Raw genomic sequence first — 27524 nt, 5'->3', positions numbered from 1 at the left:
GGGAGGGAACGAGGGCAGATGGGAGGGAATATATTCCTGGAATGAAACACAGCCCTGTTCAGTACTGTACTGACGGGGAACCTGGCTGAGAAGTTACTTGGCACACTATTTGGCACAGGATCTGTCAATTTCTAAATCAAGTGTCAACTCTTTCCATCTGAAACACAACGATGTGCAAATCAAATGCACCTCTGAATGTGTAGTGCAGAGATGCCACTATCTGAAACGGTTAAATCCTAGCCTTAGGCTACTTATTTTAATACATCCCTGTGCCTTTTCATCTTCTGTGTGCCTGATGTGTCAGTCAGAGCTTTCCACAAAATCAATGGTGGAGAGAAGAGAATGGTGCTTAGTAATTTCAGGCTTTGAGCTGGTTTGAAAGAGTGAATGTCTTATTTAAATTGCCCCCTACGGGTTACTTTGTGACCGTTGTCGTGAGCCCAGGAGTCGGTCCATCAGGAATCTGAGTAATCTTTAGGACTCTCCTGGCTCTCATGTGGAGCTGAACTGCACTGAAGATATCTTTCACGACACAGCATGGGGCCTCAATTTACTGTGACATCGGAATGACTACAGTATTCATGTAACCTACTGTATATTCACAACCAAGGTGTAGAATACAATAGCCTAGTTAAAGTCTATGGGGGCAATGTACCATTTGAAATAATAGACTGACATGGCCTTTTCATTTCTAAATCACTAATGTATTTTGTCCATGTAATGACATTTTAGAATTAAATGTATTTTCATAATTTAGAATTGAAGTTAATTTCAATTCCCTGTTTACTTTAGCCTAATATACATTGGACAGACGTTGTTTTCCCCTACCAACATCAAGTCGGTTTAAAGTGGGACAATTTGAGCTTTACCCTTGTACTGTAATGATGACAGAAGTAGGAGGGAGGGAGCAGGAGGAGGAGGGTGAGGAGGAGAGGGGGCAGCCCTCCAAACACCTGCAGTCACAGACCTTCACAGCACAGGACCCTCACGAGGAGAGGACATATGGACCTACATTAAGCTATTTACTTATTTTCGGGTGGATGAGGGCTATGGGAGTAAGACAACATTTGTTAGAATGATCATTTTATAATCCTTGATCGGAAATCTATGTTATATTTTTCATGTTGTTTGTAAATAAATCGAGAGAGACGTTAGAAACGGTGTCTCTCTATGATATACAGAGGTATAATTTATTGGACGTTTAAGCATTAAATACTTTTTCAAACGCATTTTCGTTGTTTTCGTGTGGGACCTTTCATCTAAGGAATGTAGCGATAACATCTTATTATGTGAGTTACGGGTCTCCTACACCAGCTGGTTCAAAAAGGGAAAAAAAGAAGGTAGGCTACTTTGGAAAGTTTCTCCATACACTATTTTTTAACATCACAAGTATTTGTTTGTTTTTTTAGTCAGTGTGTTGAGGGACCAAAGTAATTACCAAGAACGAGGGGTAGCCTACATATGGAGAGAGCGTCTACTCGCTGTCTTTTCATGTGAGTTCACAGGTAACTGCGATGTTATCAGGAGCCAGTGATCGTCATGGTCATGAAATGCATTCCTTGCATAATATGCGCAGTCGACTGTTCGTATTTTTTTCCCCTCAAACATTTACAAGGAAAAAAAGTGAGAAAGATTATGGTAAAATTATGTTCACAGGACACAATTTAAACCATAAGTCAAACTTTGGGTCAAAGAGAAAATGGACCATGTCAATTATAATGTTAGGTTTATAATGTTAGAATAAGTGCTTTATAAACCACAGCTTAATAATTATGGCTGGGCACAAATTTCAGCACTCAGGGGAAAATATCTAATTTATTTATAGTCTATGAAGTTCTATTCATGAAGTTTTATGAAGTGCTTCAAATAACTTAATTTAATTTACTCCCTTTTGTATTTTTTTTATTCTAGCAGATGTAGAAATAGTCTGTGGCCTACTTGGTTAGAAAATATAACTGCATTTCAGGGCTCATCTGAAAAGTACACCTTTTGGGGGAGAATTTAATGGACATTATGGACACAGTTTTTAGTATTCATAATTTATACAAGATGCTCTTCAGCAAAGTACAGATACTACATAATGAATGCTGACATAAAAGTAAAACAGTTACCTGCCAACACCCCTAAACTGTCAGAAAGGGTTTTCAGATGTCAAACTGTTTTTTTTTTGCCAGCTATTTATTTTGAAATATGCATGAGGGGTGAAATTCAGTACTGGTAATGTACAGTATGTCACAGTATGGCTGTCTAGCTGTCTCCCATGCACTCACTCAGACACTTACAGGCATTCACACATTGATAAAGAGCTCTCTCTTTCTCCTTTCTTCTCTCTCTCTTTCTCTTTCTCTCTCTCTCTTTGACACACACACACACACACACACACACACACACACACACACACACACACACACACACACACGCACACACACACACACACACACACACACACACACACACACACACACACACACACTAATGATGTGATGTTCTCTTTCAGATCTTTTTCTGCCTTAGTTATGGCCAAGACAGCAACTCGGACCGTACTCCTCCTGTTGAGTGTATGTGTTTGCATCTCAGGCCTCCAACAGTCTGCTCCAAGGGTACGGCTGTCCTTCAAAGGTGAGCTACCTGACCAGAACACACTCGCTCGCTCACAGACAGACAGACAGACAGACAGACAGACAGACAGACAGACAGACAGACAGACAGACAGACACACAGACACACAGACACACAGACACACAGACACTGCTCATCTGTCAGCTGGGATGGCTTCCAGGCCAGGTTGGTTCAGTTATTACTTATTTGGCCTGTGGATTTCAGAAAGTCTTGTGGGTTACTGATTATTAAAGATTATAAACATTTCCTTCATAATCTAAGAATTGGTTATTCGATCTGCTAGACTAGCGGGTGAACACTGCTCGGTGAATAGAAGTTTAGGCATTGTGTTCTAAAGTTATTTCTGTAAGTGTAACCTGGATGAAGGCTTCCATCAAAATAATGCTGAAAGGTTACATTGATTACCACATGCTGTCGTCACTCCTCGGTTCACACACACACACACACACACACACACACACACACACACACACACACACACACACACACACACACACACACACACACACACGCGCGCGCACGCACGCACACACACACACACACACGCACACGCACACGCACACACACCTACCTTTTCATTGCACCACAAGGGGTGACTCACCTGAAAGAACTGTAAATAATAATTATCTGCATGATTCAGGTGTATAGAATTTCTGTTCAGGTATACCACAACATCATGACGGACGTGTTGGGAGCAAGTTGAGTCCCTTACAATCAGAATTATATGTCTGGCCTGAGAATTTGGACTGTCATGATCTCTATTAGTCAGCATGCGTTGTGGTGTAGAAGCTTATTATGCCATGAGAAATGAGAATTTGAGTAGTATCTTTAGAAAAAACGGATTTAATGTTGACGTATGTGGCTCTAATATAGCTATGAGAAGATCATGTACATTGTGAACATATTGCTGTAAAGCATAAAGGGTCCCAGTTTAAGACGAAGTACAACTTATAAAGGCTTCATAAGCACTACATAATTGTTTCACAAATCATCTATAAGTGTATGTCATAATCTATAAATGGTGTATAAACATACATAGTGTGTTATGTTACATTTGACAATTCACCCTGAAGTGGGAATGGTTATGTCATCCTTTATACACCATTTAGAGTATGACATACGCTTATAGATGATCTGTGAAAAATGTATGTAGTGCTTATGACGTGTTTATGTATGCTGTATAAAGCCTTTATAAGTGGGACCCTATAAAGATGTTAAAGAAGTCTGTGGTCTTTCAATTGATCCTGCTGATGAAAACTACAGCACTGAGAGTATAAACTGTTTGCTGAATGAGATTAGTGTTGAGGGTCAGATTAGCAAAACATTGTGTTTGTTTTCAGGCTATGGAATTAGCACCCTTAGTTCAAGTATGTATTAGTTTACTTGGTTGCAATGTGGTAGGGAATGTCACAAAAATTGAGCCCACACACCAATGTTTGCATAATGTTTGCTAAAAGTAAGGGTAAGCCTGTAACTGGTGGTAATATAACCAAATGGAATTATGTTCAATTGCTTTGATACTGTATTGATTTGGATTGCTGTGGATGATATTAGATTTATTATCTGCTTGCTGCAACTGTCCCACAATGACTGCAACCAATCTCTGTTAACACTGTAAAGAGCTCACTGATATTGGTAGTCATTCAAATCCACCACTAGAACCCAATCATCTTCTCCTCATTTCCAAGAATAGGCAGAACAGTGGGATGTGATCCCCTGTTCTGTGTTCCTGCCATTCCAAAGATTGATTGTTCATTGTTTGCGACAGGGACTCTCTTTGTTCCATAAGGCATTTTTTTTTGTCGGGGGGGGGGGGGTCATCTGACTGATTTTGAGACAGACTGGGACTGTGTGACTGGGACTGGGACTGGGACTGTGTGACTGGGACTGTGTGACTGGAACTGGGTGACTGGGACTAGGTGACTGGGACTAGGTGACTGGGACTGTGTGACTGGGACTGGGACTGGGTGACTGGGACTGGGTGACTGTGACTGTGACTGGGTGACTGTGACTGTGACTGGATGACTGGGACTGGGACTGGATGACTGGGACTGGTGACTGGGACTGGGTGGCTGGGACTGGGACTGGGACTGGGTAAGTGGGACAGAACAAAAATATAAACGCAACTTGTAAAGTGTTGGTCCCATGTTTCATGAGCTGAGATAAAAGGTCCCAGAAATGTTCCATATGCATGAAAAGTTTATTTCTCTCAAATTCTTTGCACAAATTTGTTTACATCCCTGTTAGTGAGCATTTCTCCTTTGCCAAGATAATCACAGGTGTGGCATATCAAGAAGCTGATAAAACAGCATGATCATTACACAGGTGCACCTTGTGCTGGGGGACAATAAAAGACCACTCTAAAATGTGCAGTTTTGTCACACAACACAATGCCACTGATGTCTCAAGTATTTAGGGAGCGTGCTGACTCCAGGAATGTCCACCAGAGCTGTTGCCGAAGAATTTAATGTTAATTTCTCTACCATAAGCCACCTCCAACATCGTTTTAGAGAACTTGGGAGTATGTCCAACCAGCCTCACAACCTCAGACCACTTGCAACCACACCAATCCAGGACCTCCACATCGAGATTATTCACCTGCGGGATTGTCTGAGACCAGCCACCTGGACAGCTGATGAAACTGAGGAGTATTTCTGTCTGTAATAAAGCTCTTTTATGGGGAAAAAGTCATTCTGATTAGCTGGGCCTGGCTCCCAAGTGGATGGGACTATGCTCTTCATGTTTCCTGGTTGATGGGAACTGTGTCAGAGGAAGGGACTAAATAAAGGTTATTCCAGTGACCTAGAGTATGGATATGGGTTTTAAGTTGTCTTCTGCATTATGGAGACAATGATTTAAAGCCTCACTTTTCCTTACTTACACTGAGTGAACAAAACATTAAGAACACCTTTCTAATATTGAGTTGCACCCCTCCTTTTGCCCTCAGAACAACCTCAATTTGTCAGGGCATGGACTCTACAAGGTGTTGAAAGCCTTCCACAGGGATGCTGGTCCATGTTGACGACAAAGTTTCCTACAGTTGTATCAAGTTGGCTAGATGTCCTTTGGTTGGTGGACCATTCTTGATACACACGGGAAACTGTTGAGCATGAAAAACCCAGCAGCGTTGCAGTTCTTGACACACTCAAACTGGTGCGCCTGGCACCAACTACCATACCCTGTTCAAAGGCATTTAAATATTTTGTCTTACCTATTCACTCTCTGAATGGTACACATACACAGTCCATGTCTCAGTTGTCTCAAGGCTTAAAATAGTTTCTTTAACTTGTCTCCTCCCCTTAACCTACTCTTGAAGTGGATTTAAAAGGTGGCATCACAATAAGGGATCATATCTTTCACCTGGATTCACTTGGTCAGTCTATGTCATGGAAAGAGCAGGTGTTCTTACTGTTTTGTATACTCACTGTACATTACACTAAAATGGTGTGATCTTCTTCATGTCTGGAACTGGTTTACCTGAATCAAATGCGGTATGATGACAAATTATGTGTTTGTTTATCAGATAGTGCCAACTGACGTTGTTTATGACGGAGAGGATGAGAGCAGCCATGTAGGGGCCCAGGGGTGTGGCGTTTCTAGTTTTAGCCTAGGCTGTCAGTCCACTTTTCCCCGGTGGATGAAGTGGACGGAGGTTTGCCAGAGATGCTTGTTATCCTGTGCAGATCCGATTGCGCAGCAGCTTATTTTAGCAGCACATTGACTGCATCCTGTTAACAGTATTCAGACAAACAGTCACCTCAAAGGAAGACGGCAGAGCACTTTGATGTAAACACAGATGTCCTTACTCCGGCCAGGCTAAAACAGTATATGTGTACTTCATGCTGATGTTTGTTCACGTTTTTATCATCTGTCCCACATGGGGATATCTGTGTTTTGTACCCTACTTAGTAATTACATCATAGCACTTAAAAGTTTGAAAGCTATTTTACATAGGTCAGTTTTATTTCACCTTTATTTATCCAGATACCACCCGTTAAGGTCAAGATACTTATTTTACAAGGGAGACCTGGCCAAGCGGGCAGCTCCAGTAAAAGCAGTCATTATGAGGACCTGATACGGGGAGAGGTGAATGAAGAACAGACCTGATTTAAAGCATTTACTTACAGTTCATCTGACTGTGTCCTCAGAGACCTGCAATAACAACCACAAAGTGGCACGGTACATTCAGTCAATGCCACAAACTCAATCAGAAGCTTGGAACACATCAAATATTTCATTCTTAAAAGCTTCTGGAATACGTCCTGAGATGAGCTACATTGAGCCATTCACACATTTTCTGTTACTTTGAGGATGGTGTTAGTCTATGTTCAGTAAGTGCTGCTGAGAGTGAAAAATGAAGCACTTGTGGTCATTATCAGGGAAATGTCATGTGACAGATTCAAAGAAATAAGCAGAAAGAAGTTATGGCTCCCCCTGCTGGATATTACAATTGTACCATTCTCTTGCTACAGAATTTATTTTACATATGATTTACACTAAGTTTGTGTCTCTGTGTGCGTGTGTCTATGCATGTGTGCGTCTATGCGTGTGTGTGGGCTGGTGGGTCTCTCTCCTCCCCAGAGTTGTTGGACACCAGAGCAGCGCGGCCCTTCTCCTTCTCCTTCAACACCAGTGACTACCGCATCCTGCTGATGGATCAGGACCAGGGCCGTCTCTACCTGGGCAGCAGGGAGTACCTGGTGGCCCTGGACATGCACAACGTCAACAAGGAGCCACTCATTGTAAGAAGAACACACATAAACACAACTCTCCTTTATGAAAGTTTAATGTGGTGGTAAAATGTGGTAGTTTAATGTGGTAGTTTAAAGCGGTAGTTTAGTGTGGTAGTTTAATATGGTAGTAAAATGTGGTAGTTTAATGTGGTAGTAAATGTGGTAGTTTAATGTGGTAATTTAATGTGGTAGTAAAATGTGGTTGTTTAATGTGGTAGTTTAATGTGGTAGTAAAATGTGGTAGTTTAATGTGGTAGTAAAATGCGGTAGTTTAATGTGGTCATTTAATGTGGTAGTAAAATGTGGTAGTTTAATGGGGTAGTAAAATGTGGTAGCTTAATGTGGTAGTAAAATGTGGTAGTAAAATGTCATAGTTTAATTTGGTCATTTAATGGGGTAGTAAAATGTGGTAGTTTAATGGGGTAGTTTAATGGCGTAGTAAAATGTGGTAGTTTAATGTGTAGTTTAATGTGGTAGTAAAATGTGGTAGTTTAATGTGGTAATTTAATGTGGTAGTAAGATGTGGAAGTTTAATGTACTAGTTTAATGGGGTAGTCAAATGTGGAAGTAAAATGTGGTAATTTAATGTGGTAGTAAAATGTGGTAGTTTCATGTGAAAGTTAAATGTGGTAGTAAAATGTGGTAGTTTATGTGTAGTTTAATGTGGTAATTTAATGTGGTACTAAAATGTGGTAGTTTAATGTGGTAGTTTAATGTGGTAGTAAAATGTGGTAGTTTAATGTGGTAGAAAAATGTGTAGTTTAATGTGGTAGTAAAATGTGGTAGTAAAATATGGTAGTTTCATGTGGAAGTTAAATGTGGTAGTAAAATGTGGTAGTTTAATGTGAAAGTTTAATGTGGTAGTAAAATGTGGTCGTTTAATGTGGTAGTAAAATGTGGTTGTAAAATATGGTAGTTTCATGTGGAAGTTAAATGTGGTAGAACAATGTGGTAGTTTAATGTGGTAGTAAAATGTGGTAGTAAAATGTGGTAGTTTAATGTGGTAATTTAATGTGGTAATTTAATGTGGTAGTTTAATGTGGTAGTTTAATGTGGTAGTAAAATGTGGTAGTTTAATGTGGTAGTAAAATGTGGTAGTTTAATGTGGTAGTTTAATGTGGTAATTTAATGTGGTAGTAAAATGTGGTAGTTTAATGTGGTAGTAAAATGTGGTAGTTTAATGTGGTAGTTTAATGTGGTAATTTAATGTGGTAGTAAAGAGACCTCAAGTAAAATGCTATTTTACTGTGTGTGGTATCATTTGTAGCTTTGTGGTCTTTCCCTGACAGATCCATTGGCCAGCCTCTGACAAGAGAAAAGGGGAGTGTCGGATGACAGGAAAAGGAGGACAGGTGAGAATAACTTGTCTTTGTGAAAGACCCCTGGCCTCTCTCCTTACAGGATGAACTAATGATGTCCCACTTTCATGGGTCTATTTCACAGTTTTGAAAGAGATAGCCTTGTTTTTTTTCATTCAACAACAATTGATAACATTCCCATATCTGTGTACACACACCAGGGTGAGTGTGCAAATTTTGTGCGTATGATAGAGCCATGGAACCGCACCCACCTGTACACCTGTGGGACCGGAGCCTACCAACCCATCTGCACCTTCATCAACAGAGGCTGGAAGGCAGAGGTGAAAGGTTCAATATGCCCAAAATCATTCTAAATGACATTCAACTGCAGCATATCTGTGTATATTTAGGCCCAGCAGCCCGGATTACTAAACACTCTAGTACTCAAAACTAGGCCACAGATATGAGCTCTATTTGTCTATATGCTTTTGTCATTTTATTACATTTGATCCTTATCTGGCTTTTCTGGTCCCTCTCTTTCCAGGATTATGTGTTCAGACTGGTTCCTGGATTTCTAGAATCAGGGAAGGGCAAATGTTCCTATGATCCTTTCCAGGAGAACATTGCTGCTCTTATCAGTACGATTTCACCTCACTTATGAATACACTTAGTAGACTTCCCAAAACCAAAAACAACAGGTCCTCTCACTTTCACTTCTTCCTAACCTCTCCTCTCCACCTCTCCCCTCCTCTCTCTCCTTCTCCTCTGCAGATGGGAATCTGTATGCAGGTGTTCATGTAGACTTCATGGGGACAGACCCAGCCCTCTTCAGGACCATGGGGGGCAGAACAGCAGTCAGGACAGAGCAGTATGACTCCAGGTGGCTCAATGGTGAGTTACTACACCTGAAAAAGAGCACCACTTTGTAAGGATGGACTCCGAAAGAGGTGTTGTTTTATGGTCCTTCTAGCCGGATACATATATAAGAATAATTGGCAAACTGCTGGTAATGAATTCTGAGAACAACTGCAAGTTTCTCTTTCTTTCATCACTCACACCTCTCTCTCTCTCTCCCTCTCTCTCTCTCTCTCTCTCAGAGCCTGTGTTTATTCAGATTCAACAGATACCTGACAGTGCAGAGAGGAATGATGACAAACTCTACTTCTTCTTCCGGGAGAAGAGTTTGGATGCAGGGGGAGGGTCCAGCCCCAGTGTCCTGGCCAGAGTGGGACGAGTGTGTCTGGTGAGAGTTCAAATGTTCATACTCTCCTCCAGACATAAACATATTCTGAATGGCAGTCATAGTGGATCATTTATGGCTCAATGCTTAGAGGTAAAAATATGTATAATACCGTGATACACTTCCCTTAACTCTTTACCTCACTTTTATGTTACTTCCTTTCCTTCTCTTCCCTCATCCCAGGATGACAAAGGGGGTCAGAAGTCCCTGGTCAACAGATGGACCAGCTTCCTGAAAGCCCGCCTCATCTGCTCTGTGATCGGAGAGGATGGGGTGGAGACCTCATTTGATGAACTGAGTGAGACAGACCTCAATGAAAGATTTACTAGATCATTAGTTATTATTAGTCTATGGGTCTGAGTCTCTCATCTGCAGGAAGGTAATTTTCTGTCTTCCAGGGGATGTTTTCATCCAGCCCACGCAAGATGAACGCAACCCTGTGATCTATGCCCTGTTCACTACTGCTGGGTAAGGTCACCATTATATCCTTCTTACATCACCTTTTATACTTCCCCTTTCTCCATTCCCCTTCTGTCTATACCCTTCCTGCTGTCACTGCTTCGTGGTTTTGTACTTTCATATAGCAGCTGTAGGTTTACCTCTCTCCTCTTTCCTCCACTTCCCTGGTTGATGCTTACTGGATTCCTCATTCTCTCTTTCTCCCTTCTTTCTCTCCCAGCTCTGTGTTCAAGGGTTCAGCAGTCTGCGTGTACTCCATGGCTGACATCCGCAACGTCTTCAATGGACCCTTCTCCCACAAACATGGTCATAACTACCAGTGGACAGTTTACACGGGCAAGATTCCCTACCCTCGCCCTGGCACAGTATGTTTAGACCTGTTACTCACTGCAACCAATCAATACATTATACACAAATTCTCTCTCTCTCTCTCGCTCTCTCTCTCTCTCGCTCTCTCTCTCTCTCTCCCAGTACACTTCTCTTTCCTCCCCCTCTACTCTGTACGCCTCCAGCCATGGCTGACCTTCTTCTGTCAACCCCTTCTCTCCCTCTCTTTCTCTTTTTGTTACTCAAAAATATACAACCCCTCTCTTACTCCCCCTAGTGTCCAGGAGGAACATTTACTCCAGGTATTCGTACCTCTAAGGACTTCTCAGACGAGGCAGTGAACTTTATGCGAGCCCATCCCCTCATGTACCACCCTGTGTACCCTATCCACCGTCGCCCCCTGGTGGTGAGGACTGGTGTGGACTACCGCTTCACAGCCCTGGTGGTGGACCAGGTGGACGCCGTAGACGGCCGATACGAGGTGCTCTTCCTGGGCACAGGTGAGAGGCTCTCCGTCCCAGGGCAATTGTCTGACTGAAGGACTTCATTGCTTGTTCGAATTTCACATTTTGTATTTTGTCCAAATTCTTGTTCCAGATCGTGGCACTGTCCAAAAGGTCATAGTTTTACCTAAGGACCCGAGCACCATGGAGGAGCTCACCCTGGAGGAAGTGGAGGTTTTCAGGGTATGCCTATAATGATTATCCAAATATAGCAAAAGTCTCCAACCACTGTCCTTGGACATTCATTCAATGGTTGTGCTCTGTAGATCCTGATGTGAGACATTACATTTAATTACAGACACATGCTGCTGTCAAAACAATGAAGATATCATCTAAAAGGGTAATCTGAACTCTTGATTTCCTTTTATTTGTACATTTTTTTAGGGGTTAGATCAGCTTTACTATTGCAGATAGATTGTGGCTTCTATCAACGTAAATGTCTGCCTCATTTCCAATCCCCCCAAACTCTCTCTTTGTTAATAAACAGGAAATACTAGAGAGATATTGTTGATACTGACCTCTTGTTTTCATTGTCATTATAGCAACAGCTGTATGTGTCATCAGAGGCGGGGCTAACTCAGGTGTCTCTCCACCGCTGTGGGGTGTACGGGAGGGCCTGCTCCGACTGCTGTCTGGCACGGGACCCTTACTGCGCCTGGGATGGGGAGAGCTGCTCCGCTTTCACCCCCGCCACCAAGAGGTCAGGACCACAACACACACCACAACACGTCATCTAGCAAATAACAGTGGAAGGGGTGACATGATACATTATACGTCTTCTTTACTGTGTCTGTACTTGAACCCTGCTCTCTCTCTCTGTTATCCAGGAGGAGCCGAAGGCAGGATGTGAAACATGGGGATCCACTGCGACAGTGCAGGGGCTTCAATGCCAAAGGTTTGTCAAGACACTTTAATCTTCAGAATTCAGAGTGACACACATTAAAATAATTTAATAATTTAAAAAATGTGCAAGAAACTGGCATTTAAAATAATCTCCCTCCACCCTCCTCCGAACATCCTCCCTTCCTTCAGTGGAAAAGCGTCTGAGAGAGACAGTCCAATTTGGTGTGGAGGGGAGCAGTACATTTCTGGAGTGTCAGTCTCGTTCTCCTCAGGCCACAGTCAAGTGGCTCTATCAAAGGGGAGGAAGAAGGAAAGTGGTAAGGAAGAACATACAGGTTTCTATTTCTGCTCTTTGAAAAGCAACCAGTATTACACTGAGTATACCAAACATTAGGAACACCTTCCTAATATTGAGATGCACCACCGCCACCCCATTTCAACAGTTATGTTAAGTTGGCTGGATGTCTTTTGGTTGGTTGGTGGTCCATTCTTGAAACCCACAGGAAACTGTAGAGTGTGAAAAACCCAGCAGCGTTGCAGTTGCAGACAATTGTGACATGGATTGTGTATGTGTGCCATTCAGAGGATGAATGGGTAAGACAAAATATTTAAGCGCCTTGAAATGGGGTATGCTAGTAGGTGCCAGGCCCACCAGTTTGAGTGTGTCAAGAACTGCAACGCTGCCAGGTTTTTCACGCTCAACACAAGGTGTCAAAAACGTTCCACAGGGATGCTGGCCCATGTCCACAGTTGTGTCCAGTTGGCTGGATGTCCTTTGGGTGGTGGACCATTCCTGATACACACGGGAACCTGTTGAGCCTGAAAAATCCAGCAGTGTTGCAGTTCTTGACACAAACCGGTGTGCCTGGCACCTACCGCACCCCATTTAAAGGGACTTTAAATATTTTTGTCTTCCCCGTTCACCCTCTGAATGGCACCCATACACAATGTCTCAATGCTTAAAAATCCTTATTTAACCCGTCTCCTCCCCTTCATCTACACTGTGGATTTAACAGATTTAAGGGACATCAATAAGGGATCATAGCTTTTCTCTGGATTCCCCTGGACAGTTTGTCATGGAAAGAGCAGGTGTTCTTAATGTTTGTACACTCAGTGTATATTGTAAGCTATTTTTTTTGGGGGGGGGGATTATATTATTTTGTACTAATATAATTGCTCACAGAGAGAGATTTTTTTTCTCTCAAAAAGATACGGGTCAACATTTTTGACACCCCTGTTTTCAATATCTTTCAGTACCTCACCTCTCGAGGATAACTGCACTGAGATGTTTTTCAAAACGTTATGAGACTGGAGGTATCAAAGATGGATCTTAGATATTAGACCATTCCTTCATACAGAATCTTTCTCGATCCTTGATATCCGTTGTCTGCTCCTATGGACTGTGTGTATTAAGAATGGTTCACCACCCAAAGGACATCCTGCCAACTTGACACAACTGTGGGCAGAGGTGGAAAAAGTACCCAATGGTCATACTTCACTAAAAGGGAAGATGCCTTCATAGAAAATGACTCAAGTCAAATTGAAAGTCGCCCAGTAAAATACTACTTGAGCAAGTCTAAAAGTATTTGTTTTTAAGTATCAAAAGTAAATGTAATTGCTAAAATATACTTAAGTTTGAAAAGTAAAAGTATAAATCGTTTAAAATTCCCTATATTAAGCAAACCAGACTGCACCATTTAATTGTTTTTAATTGAATTTACAGAGAGCCATGGGCACACTCAGACATCCTTTACCAACGATGCATGTGTTTAGTGAGTCCGCCAGATCAGAGGCAGTAAGGATGACATGGGATGTTCTCTTGATAAGTGTGTGAATTGGACCATTTTCCTGTCCTGCTAAGCATTCAAAATGTAACGATTAAAAGTTGTAAAAAATATAAATAGTAATGTAAAGTACTGTACAGATACCCCAATAGTACTTTCAAGTAATTTTAGTTAAGTACACAACTGACTGTGGGAAGCATTGGAGTCAACATGGACCAGCATCCCTGTAGAACGCTTTCGACACCTTGTAGAGATCATGCCCCGATTAATTTAGGTTGTTCTGAAGGCAAAAGGGAGGTGCAACTCAATATTAGGAAGGTGTTCCTAATGTTTTGTACACTCTGTGTATATCAACAAGTAATGGAAAATATCTATAAAGCAATAGTCGTTCACTTTTGAAATACAAATGAGGCACATTTGGACCTTGTTCACACCTTCACTACCATAACACTCTCTCTCCCCCTCACTACAATAACACTCTCTCTCCCCCTCACTACCATAACACTCTCTCCCCCTCACTACCATAACACTCTCTCCCCCTCACTACCATAACACTCTCTCTCCCTCACTACCATAACACTCTCTCTCCCTCACTACCATAACACTCTCTCTCCCTCACTACCACTCTCTCTCCCCCTCACTACCATAACACTCTCTCTCCCTCATTACCATAACACTCTCTCTCCCTCACTACCATAACACTCTCTCTCCCTCACTACCACTCTCTCTCCCCCTCACTACCATAACACTCTCTCTCCCCCTCACTACCATAACACTCCCTCTCTCTCACTACCATAACACTCTCTCTACCTCACTACTATAACACTCCCTGCCACTCACTACCATAACACTCTCTCTCTCCCTCATGACCATAACACTCTCTCTCCCTCTCATTACCATAACACTCTCTCTCTCTCTCATGACCATAACACTCTCTCTGCCACTCACTACCATAACACTCTCTCTCCCCCTCACTACCATAACACTCCCTCTCCCTCATTACCATAACACTCTCTCTCTCCCTCATGACCATAACACTCTCTCTCCCCCTCACCACCATAACACTCTCTCTCCCTCATGACCATAACACTCTCTCTCTCCCTCATGACCATAACACTCTCTCTCCCTCTCATTACCATAACACTCTCTCTCTCTCTCATGACCATAACACTCTCTCTGCCACTCACTACCATAACACTCTCTCTCCCCCTCACTACCATAACACTCCCTCTCCCTCATTACCATAACACTCTCTCTCTCCCTCATGACCATAACACTCTCTCTCCCCCTCACCACCATAACACTCTCTCTCCCTCATGACCATAACACTCTCTCTCTCCCTCATGACCATAACACTCTCTCTCCCTCATTACCATAACACTCTCTCTCCCCCTCACTACGATAACACTCTCTCCCCCTCACTACCATAACACTCTCTCTCCCTCATGACCATAACACTCTCTCTCTCCCTCATGACCATAACACTCTCTCCCCCTCACTACCATAACACTCTCTCTCCCTCACTAACATAACACTCTCTCTCCCTCACTACCATAACACTCTCTCTCCTCCTCACTACCCCTCTCTCTCCCCCTCACTACCATAACACTCTCTCTCCCTCACTACCATAACACTCTCTCCCTCACTACCATAACACTCCCTCTCCCTCACTACCACTCTCTCTCCCCCTCACTACCATAACACTCTCTCTCCCTCACTACCATAACACTCTCTCTCCCTCACTAACATAACACTCTCTCTCCCTCACTACCATAACACTCTCTCTCCTCCTCACTACCCTTCTCTCTCCCCCTCACTACCATAACACTCTCTCTCCCTCACTACCATAACACTCTCTCTCCCTCATTACCATAACACTCTCTCTCCCTCACTACCATAACACTCTCTCTCCCTCACTACCACTCTCTCTCCCCCTCACTACCATAACACTCTCTCTCCCCCTCACTACCATAACACTCCCTCTCTCTCACTACCATAACACTCTCTCTACCTCACTACTATAACACTCCCTGCCACTCACTACCATAACACTCTCTCTCTCCCTCATGACCATAACACTCTCTCTCCCTCTCATTACCATAACACTCTCTCTCTCTCATGACCATAACACTCTCTCTGCCACTCACTACCATAACACTCTCTCTCCCCCTCACTACCATAACACTCCCTCTCCCTCATTACCATAACACTCTCTCTCTCCCTCATGACCATAACACTCTCTCTCCCCCTCACCACCATAACACTCTCTCTCCCTCATTACCATAACACTCTCTCTCTCCCTCATGACCATAATACTCTCTCTCCCTCATTACCATAACACTCTCTCTCCCCCTCACTACGATAACACTCTCTCCCCCTCACTACCATAACACTCTCTCTCCCTCACTACCATAACACTCTCTCCCCCTCACTACCATAACACTCTCTCCCCCTCACTACCATAACACTCTCTCCCCCTCACTACCATAACACTCTCTCCCCCTCACTACCATAACACTCTCCCCCCCTCACTACCATAACACTCTCTCCCCCTCACTACCATAAAACTCTCTCTCCCTCACTACCATAACACTCTCTCTCCCTCACTACCATAACACTCTCTCCCCCTCACTACCATAACACTCTCTCCCCCTCACTACCATAAAACTCTCTCTCCCTCACTACCATAACACTCTCTCTCCCTCACTACCATAACACTCTCTCCCCCTCACTACCATAACACTCACTCTCCCCCTCACTACTATAACACTCTCTCCTCCTCACTACCATAACCCTCTCTCTCCCCCTCACTACCATAACACTCTCTCTCCCCCCTACCCCTCAGCTCAACCGGGACAGAGAGTATCTGAAGACACCCCAGGGAATCCTTCTGAAGTCTCTCAGCCAATCAGACGCCGGTCTGTACCATTGCCTGTCCACGGAGAACAACTTCAAACACACGGTGGCCCGTGTGGCGCTGCGCATCCTGGACCGAGACATCGTGGTGGCCCTCACCTCCCCTGACGATGACCCCATGACCTCCAACAGCCCTCCCAATGGGCGGGGGGGGCAACATGACGCTCAGCAGCTGAAGCACCCCCCAACCCTCCCTCTCACAGACACCACATCCCAGCCAGAAATCAAGTTGATCCACCAGTACTGTCAGTCTTACTGGGAGCAGCTAGGGCACAAGCAGCAGAAGCCCAAACGCACCTCCAGGAGACACACAGAGAGCCAGGAAACCCAAGGCAGATAGTGGACTGGACTTCTCCAACACTAGCCAGCCAGGAGACACACAGAGAGCCAGGAGACACACGGCAGATAGAGGACTGGACTTCTCCAACACTAGCCAGCCAGGAGACTCCATATGATAGACTAGAGATCCATGTTTGACACCAAACATGAGCTTCGTCTCCCTTTGTATGGTGGTGGTGACACCCTCACACAACCCAGTATCTCAGTATAGAAATGTAATATATTGATATGTGTATATATCATATGATAATAATAGATCCGTGGTTTATTCATGTATAATAATTCAAAAGCGTTTGTCTTTGCATTCTTTATTCAGTTTGGAAATGTGTACATCTTATTGTTCAACGTTGAGAGATAGTAATTGTATGGTATGATGCATGTATTTGTCTACTAAAACCATTTGTGATGTCGTAATTGTGGTGACTCTTGCGCTCTCTAACGCCTTTGTGACCTATGTTTGTTTATATTTGCACAAAACACACAATATCTGCATGTAGAACATTAAGACGGGAAATCATATGTGTGCATAATATTAGTTATAATACTACATTCCAGTAATATCAAATATTTGAATGGGAACAAGTAGAAAGAAGACTGTGTGTAGAAGACCTCACCATCTTTTATAATGATATTGAGCAACATACTGTAATGTAATGTACATACTCAGCATGAGTCCTACACTGGAAACGTTCAAACGACAGATATAAAAAGATATATTATCCCATCTAACCTTCTTTGTCCTACGTTCTGTTTATTTATTTAACCTTTGGGCCTTTCACACAATCCTTATCTGTAGCATTCTTCAGGTGTACATTTTCCATGTGTAAGGGCTAGATTCAATCCATAGTGCTGAAGATCCGCACTACGGCGCAATTGACATTTAAAGGCATTGTTCCAGCATTCACGGTGAGATACAAATCTGCGGTAGAGGATCTTCAGCGCTGCAGACTGAATCTAACTGGATCAACCTAACTTTGAAGTCCATGGTTACAGAGTGGAAAATAATACAGTACGGAATGCACTTATCAGTCGTCCCATTCATCATCATCTTCATCATCATACCCTCCTTCTTCTTCACCTTCATCTGAAACAGAAGAGAGGAATGAATATCTGTTATGCAGAGATTCATTTTAAGATTCAAGAGGACAAGCCACAATGCATTTGTTTTAATTTACACATTTGTAGAATGAATGAATGAAAGATTAGGATGAGAAGGTACTCACCAGAGGAGTGAATGACTTTACTCCTCTTCTGCATGACCATCATCAGAGCTCCTACAATACCCTCTGAGTCTTCCTGGGCAGGCGGAGGTGGCTCAGGACTGTCTGTGACCTGGGACACACAAAAGGTCAAAGGTCAATGATAATGTAAACTGAAATATGTAGACTTCAATCTCACTGACAAAGACACTTTTGTATTTGAACAAGTTGGGTTTACGTTTTTGAGCTTCCTTCCCAGGCGGATCTGATCCAGCAGAGCTCCTCTTCCACCTCCACCTCCACCTCCACCTCCACCTCCACCTCCACCTGAAGATGCAGGAGCAGGAGCAGGTGGTGGGGGACCTTTACAGGGGGGAGGAGGAGGAGGAAAGTCTCCAGAGCTCTGGGCTGGGGGAGGCGGGGGAGGAGGAGGTGGAGGAGGTGCTGGGCCTCCTCGACTGGGGGTGGATGGAGCAGGAGGAGGAGGTGCAGGCATGGAGAGATGGTGACCAGGGGGAGGGGGAGGTGGAAGAGAACTATGGGACACAGAGGGTGGAGGTGGTGGGAGTCCACCTCGGCCGCCTAACGGGGGTGGAGGTGGCAGGGCTCCACGTGAAGGAGGGGGCTGGGAGGGGGGCGGGCCACGCCCTGGCTGTCCTGGGACAGGGGGCAGTGGGCCAGAGCGACCTCCTCGTGGAGGAGGAGGGGCAGGAGGGGAGGAACAGCTCCCTGGTACTGGGGGGAGAGGACCCTGCCTACCAGGCGGAGGGTGAGGAGGCCCAGGACCTATATGAAATGGGATGAAAAAACAGCAACATTTTGGATTACAAAAATAGTTTGATTTACATTTAGTAATAAAATGATATAACAGAGTACACCAGAACAGTACCCTACAGGGAAGTACAATTCAATACATCCACTGAAGTGATGATGAACTTTAGACCAGTAGACAGACACTCAGAATGACACCCACCAGTGTTCATGGCCTTTTTGACTGCCTCCATGCCGCCTGAGTTCTCAATGACTTGTTGGATGAGTTGGGAGGTCTCCTCATCCTTCAACTCAGCCTCACTGATCCCAGCACAGGACAGCAGCTTCTTCAGGTCAGGGTCCAGGTTGTTGGGGTCCCAGCCCACATGACTCACATGTCTGAGGAGGAGAGAGAGGAAGAGGAAAATATACCTGAATGAGTGGCACGCTTGGATACAATCCTGGACAAACAATTTCATGACAAGTTTTCATTTAGTTAAATGTGTTGTGATAGATTATGAAGGCTTTATTTAACTGCCTGCTTATATGTGTGCGCTTAGTATCCACTCACTTGAACCCACTCGGTGCTCCAATGTCTGCTTTGGAAAGTTTACTGCTCTTCTTCTTGTCCTTTTTCTTGTCCTTCTTTCCCTTACTGACAAAGGCAGGGGCAGGTACAGGTGTGACGGAGCGGTAGCGTGAAGCCTGGATGTCTGGGTTCTGGATGTCCATGGTGACCATGGAGGGAGAAGTGGGACTGCCAGGTCCTGCTTTACAATGGAAGTGTACATGTATAAGTCACAGATATGTCTCTCTTGGGTAAAGATATCTTGTCAGAGATGTGTAGTGTATATGTTTACAGTTTAGATATTGGGTCAGTTAGTTGTTGTGCCTGAGGTAGATATATACTACTGTTCAACAGTTTGAGGTCACTTAGAAATGTATTTTTCTTTTAAAGAAAAGCACATTTTCTGTCCATTAAAATAACATAGAATTGATCAGAAATACAGTGTAGACATTGTTAATGTTGTAAATGACTATTGTAGCTGGAAACAGCAGATTTTTTTATGGAATATCTACATAGGCGTACAGAGGCCCATTATCAGCAACTATCACTCCTGTGTTCCAATGGCACGTTGTGTTAGCTAATCCAAGTTTATCATTTTAAAAGGCTAATTGATTACTAGAAAACACTTGCAATTATGTTAACACAGCTGAAAACTGTTGTGCTGATTAACGAAGCAATAAAACTGGCCTTCTTTAGACTAGTTGAGTATCTGGAGCATCAGCATTTGTGGGTTCGATTACGGCTCAAAATGGACAGAAACAAAGACCTTTCTTCTGAAACTCGTCAGTCTATTCTTGAAATGAAGGCTATTCCAAATTGCCAAGAAACTGAACATCTCGTACAATGCTGTGTACTTCTCCCTTCACAGAACACCGCAAACTGGCTCTAACCAGAATAGAAAGAGGAGTGGGAGGCCCCGGTGCACAACTGAGTACATTAGAGTGTCTAGTTTGAGAAACAGACACCTCACAAGTCCTCAACTGGCAGCTTCGTTAAATAGTACCCACAGCTACAATAGTCATTTACAACATTAACAATGTCTACACTGTATTTCTGATCAATTTTATGTTATTTTAATGGACAAAAAATGTGCTTTTCTTTTTTAAAAATAAAGAGATTTCTAAGTGACCCCAAACTTTTGAACGGTATATCAAATCAAATCAAATTTATTTATATAGCCCTTCGTACATCAGCTGATATCTCAAAGTGCTGTACAGAAACCCAGCCTAAAACCCCAAACAGCAAGCAATGCAGGTGTAGAAGCACGGTGGCTAGGAAAAACTAGATATTTAGTAATTTTTCTATTTAACATTTATTTCAGTCAGTTAAGATCAAATTATTATTCACAATGACGGCTTACACAAGCCAAACCCTAACCAGCACAAGGCAATTGTGCGCTGCACTATGGGACTCCCGATCACAGACAGTTGTGATACAGTCTGGGAACGAACCACGGTCTGTAGTGACGCCTCTAGCACTGCGATACAGTGTGTTAGACCGCTGCGCCACTTGGGAGCCCAGGTATAACACATTCAATGGAATGAGGGATACTCACCTTTACCAGGAAGTGGAGGTCGTCCCCCTCCGTCTGTAAGTAAAACACACAGAATTAGTTCAGGGAGAATACAAGGGTTATTTTGGGATTACTTCAGATAAGGGCCTCAGTGTAAATCAGTCTTACCATTGGAAGGCAGGGGGCGCTGTTTCTTCTCTGACACTGTGATAGGGAAGGAAGGAGGAACAAGAGGATGCCAGTTGAGATCATATCTACACATCTTCACCACAACCTTTACTTTGAAATGCCACAGCTACCCTCCATGGAACCGCACATTACTGTTAATATCTGTTATGTTTTCCAGTGTCAGAGATATATTAGTTCAAATAAGGTGCATTAGGAAAGTATTCAGACCCCTTCAATTTTTCCATATTTTGTTATGTTACAGCCTTATTCTAAAATTGATGAAATACTTTTTTCCCTCATCAATCTGCACACAATACCCCATAATGACAAAGTGAAAACAGGTTTTTTGAAATTGAGCTCAGGTGCATCCTGTTTCCATTGATCATCCTTGAGATGTTTCTACAACTTGATTGGAGTCCACCTGTGGTAAATTCAATTGATTTGAAAAGGCACACACCTGTCTATATAAGGTCCCACAGTTGACAGTGCATGTCAGAGCAGAAACCAAGCCATGAGGTCGAATTAATCTATAGAGCTTTGAGACAGGACTGTGTCGAGGCACAGATTTGGGGTACCAAAATATTTCTGCAGCATTGAAGGTCCCCAAGATCACAGTGGCCTCCATCATTCTTAAATGGAAGAAGTTTGGAACCATCAAGACTCTTCCTAGAGCTGGCCGCCCGGCCAAACTGAGCAATCGGGGGAGAAAGGGATGTGACCAAGAACCCGATGGTCGCTCTGACAGAGCTCCAGAACTCTTCTGTAGAGATGGGAGAACCTTCCAGAAGGACAACCATCTCTAAAGCACTCCACTAATCAGGCCTTTATGATAGAGTGGCCAGACGGAAGGCACGTGACAGCCACTTGGAGTTTGCCATAAGGCACCTGAAGGACTCTTAGACCATGAGAAACAAGATTATCTAGTCTGATGAAACCAAGATTGAACTCTTTGGCCTGAATGCCAAGCGTCACGTCTGGAGGAAACCAGGCACCGCTCATCACTTGGCCAATACCATCCCTACGGTGAAGCATGGTTGTGGTAGCATCATGCTGTGGGAATGTTTTTCAGCGACAGGGACTGGGAGACTAGTCAGGATCAAGGGAATAATAAACAGACCAAAGTACAGAGAGATCTTTGATGAAAACCTGCTCCAGAGCGCTCACGACCTCAGACTGGGGTGAAGGTTCACCTTCCAAGAGGACAACGACCCTAATCACACAGCCAAGACAATGCAGGAGTGGCTTCGGGACAAGTCTCTGAATGTCCTTGTGTAGCCTAGCCAGAGCATGAAAATGGAGAGACCTGAAAATAGCTGTGCAGCGACACTCCCCATCCAACCTGACAGAGCTTGAGAGGATCTGCAGACAATAATGGGAGAAACTCCCCAAATACAGGTGTGCCAAGCTTGTAGCGTCATACCCAATAAGACTCAGGACTGTAATCGCTGCCAAAGGTGCTTCAATACTGAGTGAAGGGTTTGAATACTTGTGTAAATGTATATTTCGTTATTTTCTAAAAACCTGTTTTTGCGTTGTCACTGTGGGGTGTAGGTCTATGAGGATTTAGCTCTAAATACTTCCCGAATGCACTGTATGACTCAAATACAAACAACACCCCACTGGGCACACGCTGGTTGAATCAACGTTGTTCACACATCATTTCAATGAAATTACATTGAACCAACTGTGCCCAGTGGGACAGTTCACCAGTAACCAGACATGGAGAACATGGTAGCCTAATATACAGTCTGATGTCATGTCAATCCTATACCAAAAAACTCAACACAATTTTCTGTCTTTGATTCTATAACAAATGACCCTGACCTTGACGGTTTCTCTGGTTGATCTTCTCATCAACTGCACTAAGGAAGGTTTCAGCCTCCTGTTCATCTGCAAAGTTCAGCCCCACTTGGCAGTCCTGCATTGGATTGGAGAGAAACATTTGGATAGGCTCATGAAAAGACAAAAGTAAAATCACTCATCTTAGGATTTACAGTCAAGCCATCATCATGAGTATCCATGGCATATTAATGTAGAGGAAGATACGCTTGCTTACATCTGCAGCGAAGGTATGGAAGAATGGCCGGGCACAGTGATAGACCATTTGGTTATAGAGCTCCTGCTCCCAGATCAGCTGTCCTTTCTGGGAAAAGCCAACTGTTAATATAACTGAAAGGCCAACACTTCTTCAACTCATATCTTCATTGGAAACTTCTCAACAGTGGATCAACAAATGATCCTTTTCTAGGCTGGGTTATTGTAAATGCACTTGTGACGTCTGTTGATGTAAAAATGGCTTTATAACTACATTTGATTGATTGATTAATATTTTCCATCATTGTGACTGACAGTGTATGTTCCTGTTACCTTGACATCGAAGAGGCGTATGAAGTAGGAACGGCGATGGTTGTCCTTGACGAAGCAGGCCACCCCAGTTTGCTGCAGGCTCCAGCAGGTGGGACTGTGGGGCAGGGCCATGTACAGCTGTGCTACGGTAGTGGCCAGGGACTATACACACACACACATGCGCACACGCAGGACATTTAACTATACTGAACATAAATATAAACGCAACATGCAACAATTTCAGAGATTTTACTGAGGTACAGTTCATATAAGGAAATCAGTCAAATGAAATAAATTAATTAGGTTCTAATCTGTGGATTTCACAGGACTGGGAATACAGGTATGCATCTGTTGGTCATAGATACCGTGGATCAGAAAACCAGTCAGTATCTGAAGTGACCACAATTTGCCTCATGCAGAGCGATACATCTCCTTCACATAGAGATGATCAGGCTGTTGATTGTGGCCTGTGGAATGTTGTCCCACTCCTCTTCAATGGCTGTGCGAAGTTGCTGGATATTGGCGGAACTACAACATGCTGTCATACACGTTGATCCAGAGCATCCCAAACATGCTCAATGGAGGACATGTCTGTTGAGTATGCAGGCCATGGATGAACTGGGACATTTTCAGCTTCCAGGAATTGTGTACAGATCCTTGCGACATGGGGCTGTGCATTATCATGCCGAAACATGAGGTGATGGCGGCGGATGAATGGCAGGACAATGGGCCTTAGGATCTCATCACGGTATCTCTGTGCATTCAAATTGCCATTGATAAAATGTTTGTTGTCCGTAGCTTATGCCTGCTCATACCGTAACCCCACCGCTACCATGGGGCACTCTGTTCACAACGTTGACATCAGCAAACCGCTTGCCCTCACAATGCCATACACGCGGTTGGATGTACTGTGTAATAATCAGCTTCTTGATATGCCACTCCTGTCAGGTGGATGGATTATCTTGGCAAAGCAGAAATGCTCACCAACGGATGTAAACAAAAATGCAAAAAAATGTTTTTTGAAAGAAATACGTTTTTTGTGCATATGGAACATTTCTGGGAACTTTTATTTCAGTTCACGAAACATGGGACCAACACTTGACAGGTGGCTTTTATATTTTTGTACAGTATAGTTTCTATGTATGTTGGCTTGATAAGTGCACATCAGAAAAGTGCAAACTCTATTCAAGTGAATTCAAATACATACTTGTTCTACTTACTGTAGATAGTGTGTGTGTGCTCAGGTTAAGTTCAAACATTTAGGACAATCGGAAGTCTTTATCCGGAATGGACTGTACCAGTCCAACGGAAAGTGTCTGACCTCTGTCAGACCTAAGTTACCTGTGATGAGTGCTTTAAGCAGCAGGTACTCAGTGGTTTGGAAAGTTATTGGGTAGTTTTCATAGCAAAGACCTGCCCCCAATAATGACATCACATTCTCTGTGGTGGGAATAATATTTTGTTAGACTTGTCAACTACCACTGCAGGCTTAGGCCTACCTCAGAAACCAGGAAGTTGGTATGTCAAAAGAAAGCAGACTGCACATACACTGAGCATACAAAACATTAAGAACACCTTTCTAATGCCTTCAGAACATCCTAAAAGTGTCAGGGCATGGACTCTACAAGGTGTCGAAAGCATTCCACAGGGATGCTGGCACATGTTGACTCCAATGCTTCCCACAGTTGGCTCAGTTGGCTGGATGTCCTTATGTTGGTGTACCATTCTTGATACACACAGGGAACTGTTGAGCGTGAAAAACCCGGCAGCGTTACAGTTCTTTACACAAACCGGTGCGCCTGGCACCTACTACCATACCCCGTTCAAAGGCACTTAAATATTTTGTCTTGCCCATTCACCCTCTGAATGGCACACGTACAAAATCCATGTCTCAATTGTCTCAAGGCTTAAAAATCATTCTTTAACCTGTTTCCTCCCCTTTACCTACACTGATTGAAAGGAATTTAACAAGTGACATCAATAAGGGATCATAGCTTTCACCTGGTCAGTCTGTCATGGAGCAGGTGTTCTCAGTGGTGGAAAAAGTACCCAATTTTCATACTTAAGTAAAAGTAAAATACTGAAAATGACAAGTAAAAGTGAAAGTCACAGAGTGAAATACTACTTGAGTAAAAGTCTACAAGTATTTGGTTTTAAATGTACTTAAGTCTCATTAGTAAAAGTATAAATGATTTAAAATTTCTTATTTTAAGCAAACCAGATGACACGATTTTCTTGTTTTTTACATTTACAGATAGTCAGGGGCACAGTTCAACACTCAGACACAATTAAGAAACAAAGCATTTGTGTTTAGTGAGACTGCCAGATCAGAGGCAGTAGGGATGACCGGGGATGTTCTCTTGATAAGTGCGTGAATTAGACAATTTTCCTGTCCAGCTAAGCATTCCAAATGTAATGAGTACTTTTGGGTATCAGGGAAAACGTAAGGAGTAAAAAGTACATACATTTATTTTGGTAAAAGTAAAAGTAAAAGTTGTCAAAAATATAAATAGTAAAGTAAAATACAGATACCCATAAAAGCTACTTAAGTAGTACTTTAAAGTGTTTTTACTTTGGGGCTCTCAGGTGGCGCAGTGGTCTAAGGCACTGCATCTCAGTGATAGAGGTGTCACTACAGACACCCTGGCTTGAATCCAGGCTGTATCACACCTGGTCATGATTGGGAGTCCCTTAGGGTGGTGCACAATTGGCCCAGCATTGGCTGGTGTAGGCCGTCAGTGTAAATAAGAATTTGTTCTTAACTGACTTGCCTAGTTAAATACGGGTAAAAATGAAACACTTTACACCACTGGGTGTTCTTAATGTTTCATACACTGAGTGTACAAACTGCTGCCTCTAATTCTGTTACCAGAGGAAGTGGTTTACACCACAATTTCCTGTCATTCACTCATGCCCGTTTAAAAGTCATTGTGTAGAGACTCTTGATGTACATGCAAAATGTTTAATTGTTTGAATTTCTAACAATAGATATTACTTTTAAAGTTGCCAAATATCTAGATGACATCTAATGAAATTGCCATACACTAAATAAAACACATCAGAGCCACAGTTGAAGGGGTTAATTCAGTCATTTATATAAAAGTGAAACAATAATGATGAGACTGAAGCAGTGGCAACCATACATTTGCCCAATCATATCTTACTGTATACATGGACCTTGTTTAATAAAAGGCTATATTTAAAACACAGAATATGCCAGAATAACCTTTATTTATTTGGTTGCTATTTAACACTTAGACATGTGCTACTACCGCACCAACCTGCCTAAAATACACCTACATACCAAATAGCCACACACCATCCAACCAGGTCTCCTCCATGCCAAACATCAACCAGATAGTTTCCTACATAGACCTACCAAGTACCTACCATCCAAACACCAAGTCTCCCAGTCTACATACCAGCCATCCCCTCCCCTCCCTCATCCCCAGGAAAGACTTACAGCACACCTCCTCCCCAGCAGGTCTTCCAGCCTCTCATTCTCCTGTGGACTCAGCAGAGAGCTGGGACTGAACTCCTGAACTCCTTTAGACTTAGATCCCCGACTCATAGTCCCTCTCAGAATATCTACGTAGTATCAAAACGGAGCATTGACGTGCCTCTGTCCTCTTCCTCAAACAGGCACTGACTGTTAGAATAACAAGTTGAAATGGTGCAGATGGTTTCTCTTCTGCCTTCTACAATGTGTTACATGCACACCAAGATTCAGAGCAGGAAATGGACAACCACAATTTTTTTTCCCCCCTTTCTCTCGCTCATAATGCTGATCATGGTTGAGTGGTGTTACTTATATTTCATGGTCTGACTGTGTAATTTCTTAAGTTTTAGTCATTGTTCCATTGCTAAAAATGGCAAACTCTTCTCAGGTACTCAATTTACGCTACTCAGACCCCAATTT

At 43.1% G+C, this 27524-nt stretch overlaps 2 protein-coding genes across 3 annotated transcripts; one reads left to right on the top strand and one right to left on the bottom strand.

Annotated features, from left to right (window-relative positions):
- The first annotated feature begins 978 nt into the window (after positions 1 to 978).
- Positions 979 to 17790, top strand: LOC110532473 (semaphorin-3F). The gene is made up of 19 exons (XM_036988489.1): positions 979 to 1055; positions 1265 to 1340; positions 2498 to 2619; positions 7201 to 7361; positions 8642 to 8704; positions 8872 to 8991; positions 9195 to 9288; positions 9422 to 9541; positions 9748 to 9893; positions 10074 to 10188; positions 10289 to 10358; positions 10570 to 10714; positions 10954 to 11176; positions 11274 to 11362; positions 11478 to 11519; positions 11722 to 11879; positions 12007 to 12074; positions 12212 to 12339; positions 16652 to 17790. The coding sequence occupies exons 3-19, from the start codon at positions 2517 to 2519 to the stop codon at positions 17060 to 17062; spliced, it is 2256 nt and encodes a 751-aa protein (XP_036844384.1). The 5' UTR covers positions 979 to 1055; positions 1265 to 1340; positions 2498 to 2516; the 3' UTR covers positions 17063 to 17790.
- On the bottom strand, positions 17354 to 27316 carry LOC110532474 (wiskott-Aldrich syndrome protein). Of its 2 annotated transcripts, none has more exons than XM_021616416.2 (11): positions 27069 to 27316; positions 23627 to 23767; positions 23316 to 23402; positions 23084 to 23177; positions 21260 to 21295; positions 21134 to 21166; positions 19582 to 19780; positions 19234 to 19409; positions 18499 to 19046; positions 18285 to 18393; positions 17354 to 18145 (listed from the first exon to the last, which is right to left on the bottom strand). In XM_021616416.2, the coding sequence occupies exons 1-11, from the start codon at positions 27174 to 27176 to the stop codon at positions 18087 to 18089; spliced, it is 1590 nt and encodes a 529-aa protein (XP_021472091.2). In that variant the 5' UTR covers positions 27177 to 27316; the 3' UTR covers positions 17354 to 18086. The 2 variants fall into 2 exon arrangements, with proteins under 2 accessions (XP_021472091.2, XP_021472093.2); XM_021616418.2 differs by having other exon boundaries at positions 19582 to 19777.
- Between the last annotated feature and the right edge of the window lie 208 nt (positions 27317 to 27524).

The sequence above is a fragment of the Oncorhynchus mykiss genome, chromosome 9 (assembly GCF_013265735.2).
Source record: "Oncorhynchus mykiss isolate Arlee chromosome 9, USDA_OmykA_1.1, whole genome shotgun sequence".
NCBI classification, from domain to species: Eukaryota; Metazoa; Chordata; class Actinopteri; order Salmoniformes; family Salmonidae; genus Oncorhynchus; species Oncorhynchus mykiss.
The sequence above is the reverse complement of the archived record's forward strand: the minus strand, read 5'-3'. Positions and strand labels throughout refer to the sequence as shown.

Excerpts from the sequence above, each read along its gene's own strand:
- LOC110532474 (XM_021616416.2), bottom strand. The coding sequence starts at position 27,176 with ATGAGTCGGGGATCTAAGTCTAAAGGAGTTCAGGAGTTCAGTCCCAGC. Across the intron at positions 21,296-23,083 it reads CAACCAGAGAAACCGTCAAG|TGTCAGAGAAGAAACAGCGC; the intron begins GTCAGGGTCATT and ends TCCCTATCACAG. Across the intron at positions 19,410-19,581 it reads GGAGCACCGAGTGGGTTCAA|ACATGTGAGTCATGTGGGCT; the intron begins GTGAGTGGATAC and ends TCTCCTCCTCAG.
- LOC110532473 (XM_036988489.1), top strand. The coding sequence starts at position 2,517 with ATGGCCAAGACAGCAACTCGGACCGTACTCCTCCTGTTGAGTGTATGT. Across the intron at positions 10,189-10,288 it reads GACCTCATTTGATGAACTGA|GGGATGTTTTCATCCAGCCC; the intron begins GTGAGACAGACC and ends TCTGTCTTCCAG. Across the intron at positions 11,880-12,006 it reads TTCACCCCCGCCACCAAGAG|GAGGAGCCGAAGGCAGGATG; the intron begins GTCAGGACCACA and ends TCTGTTATCCAG.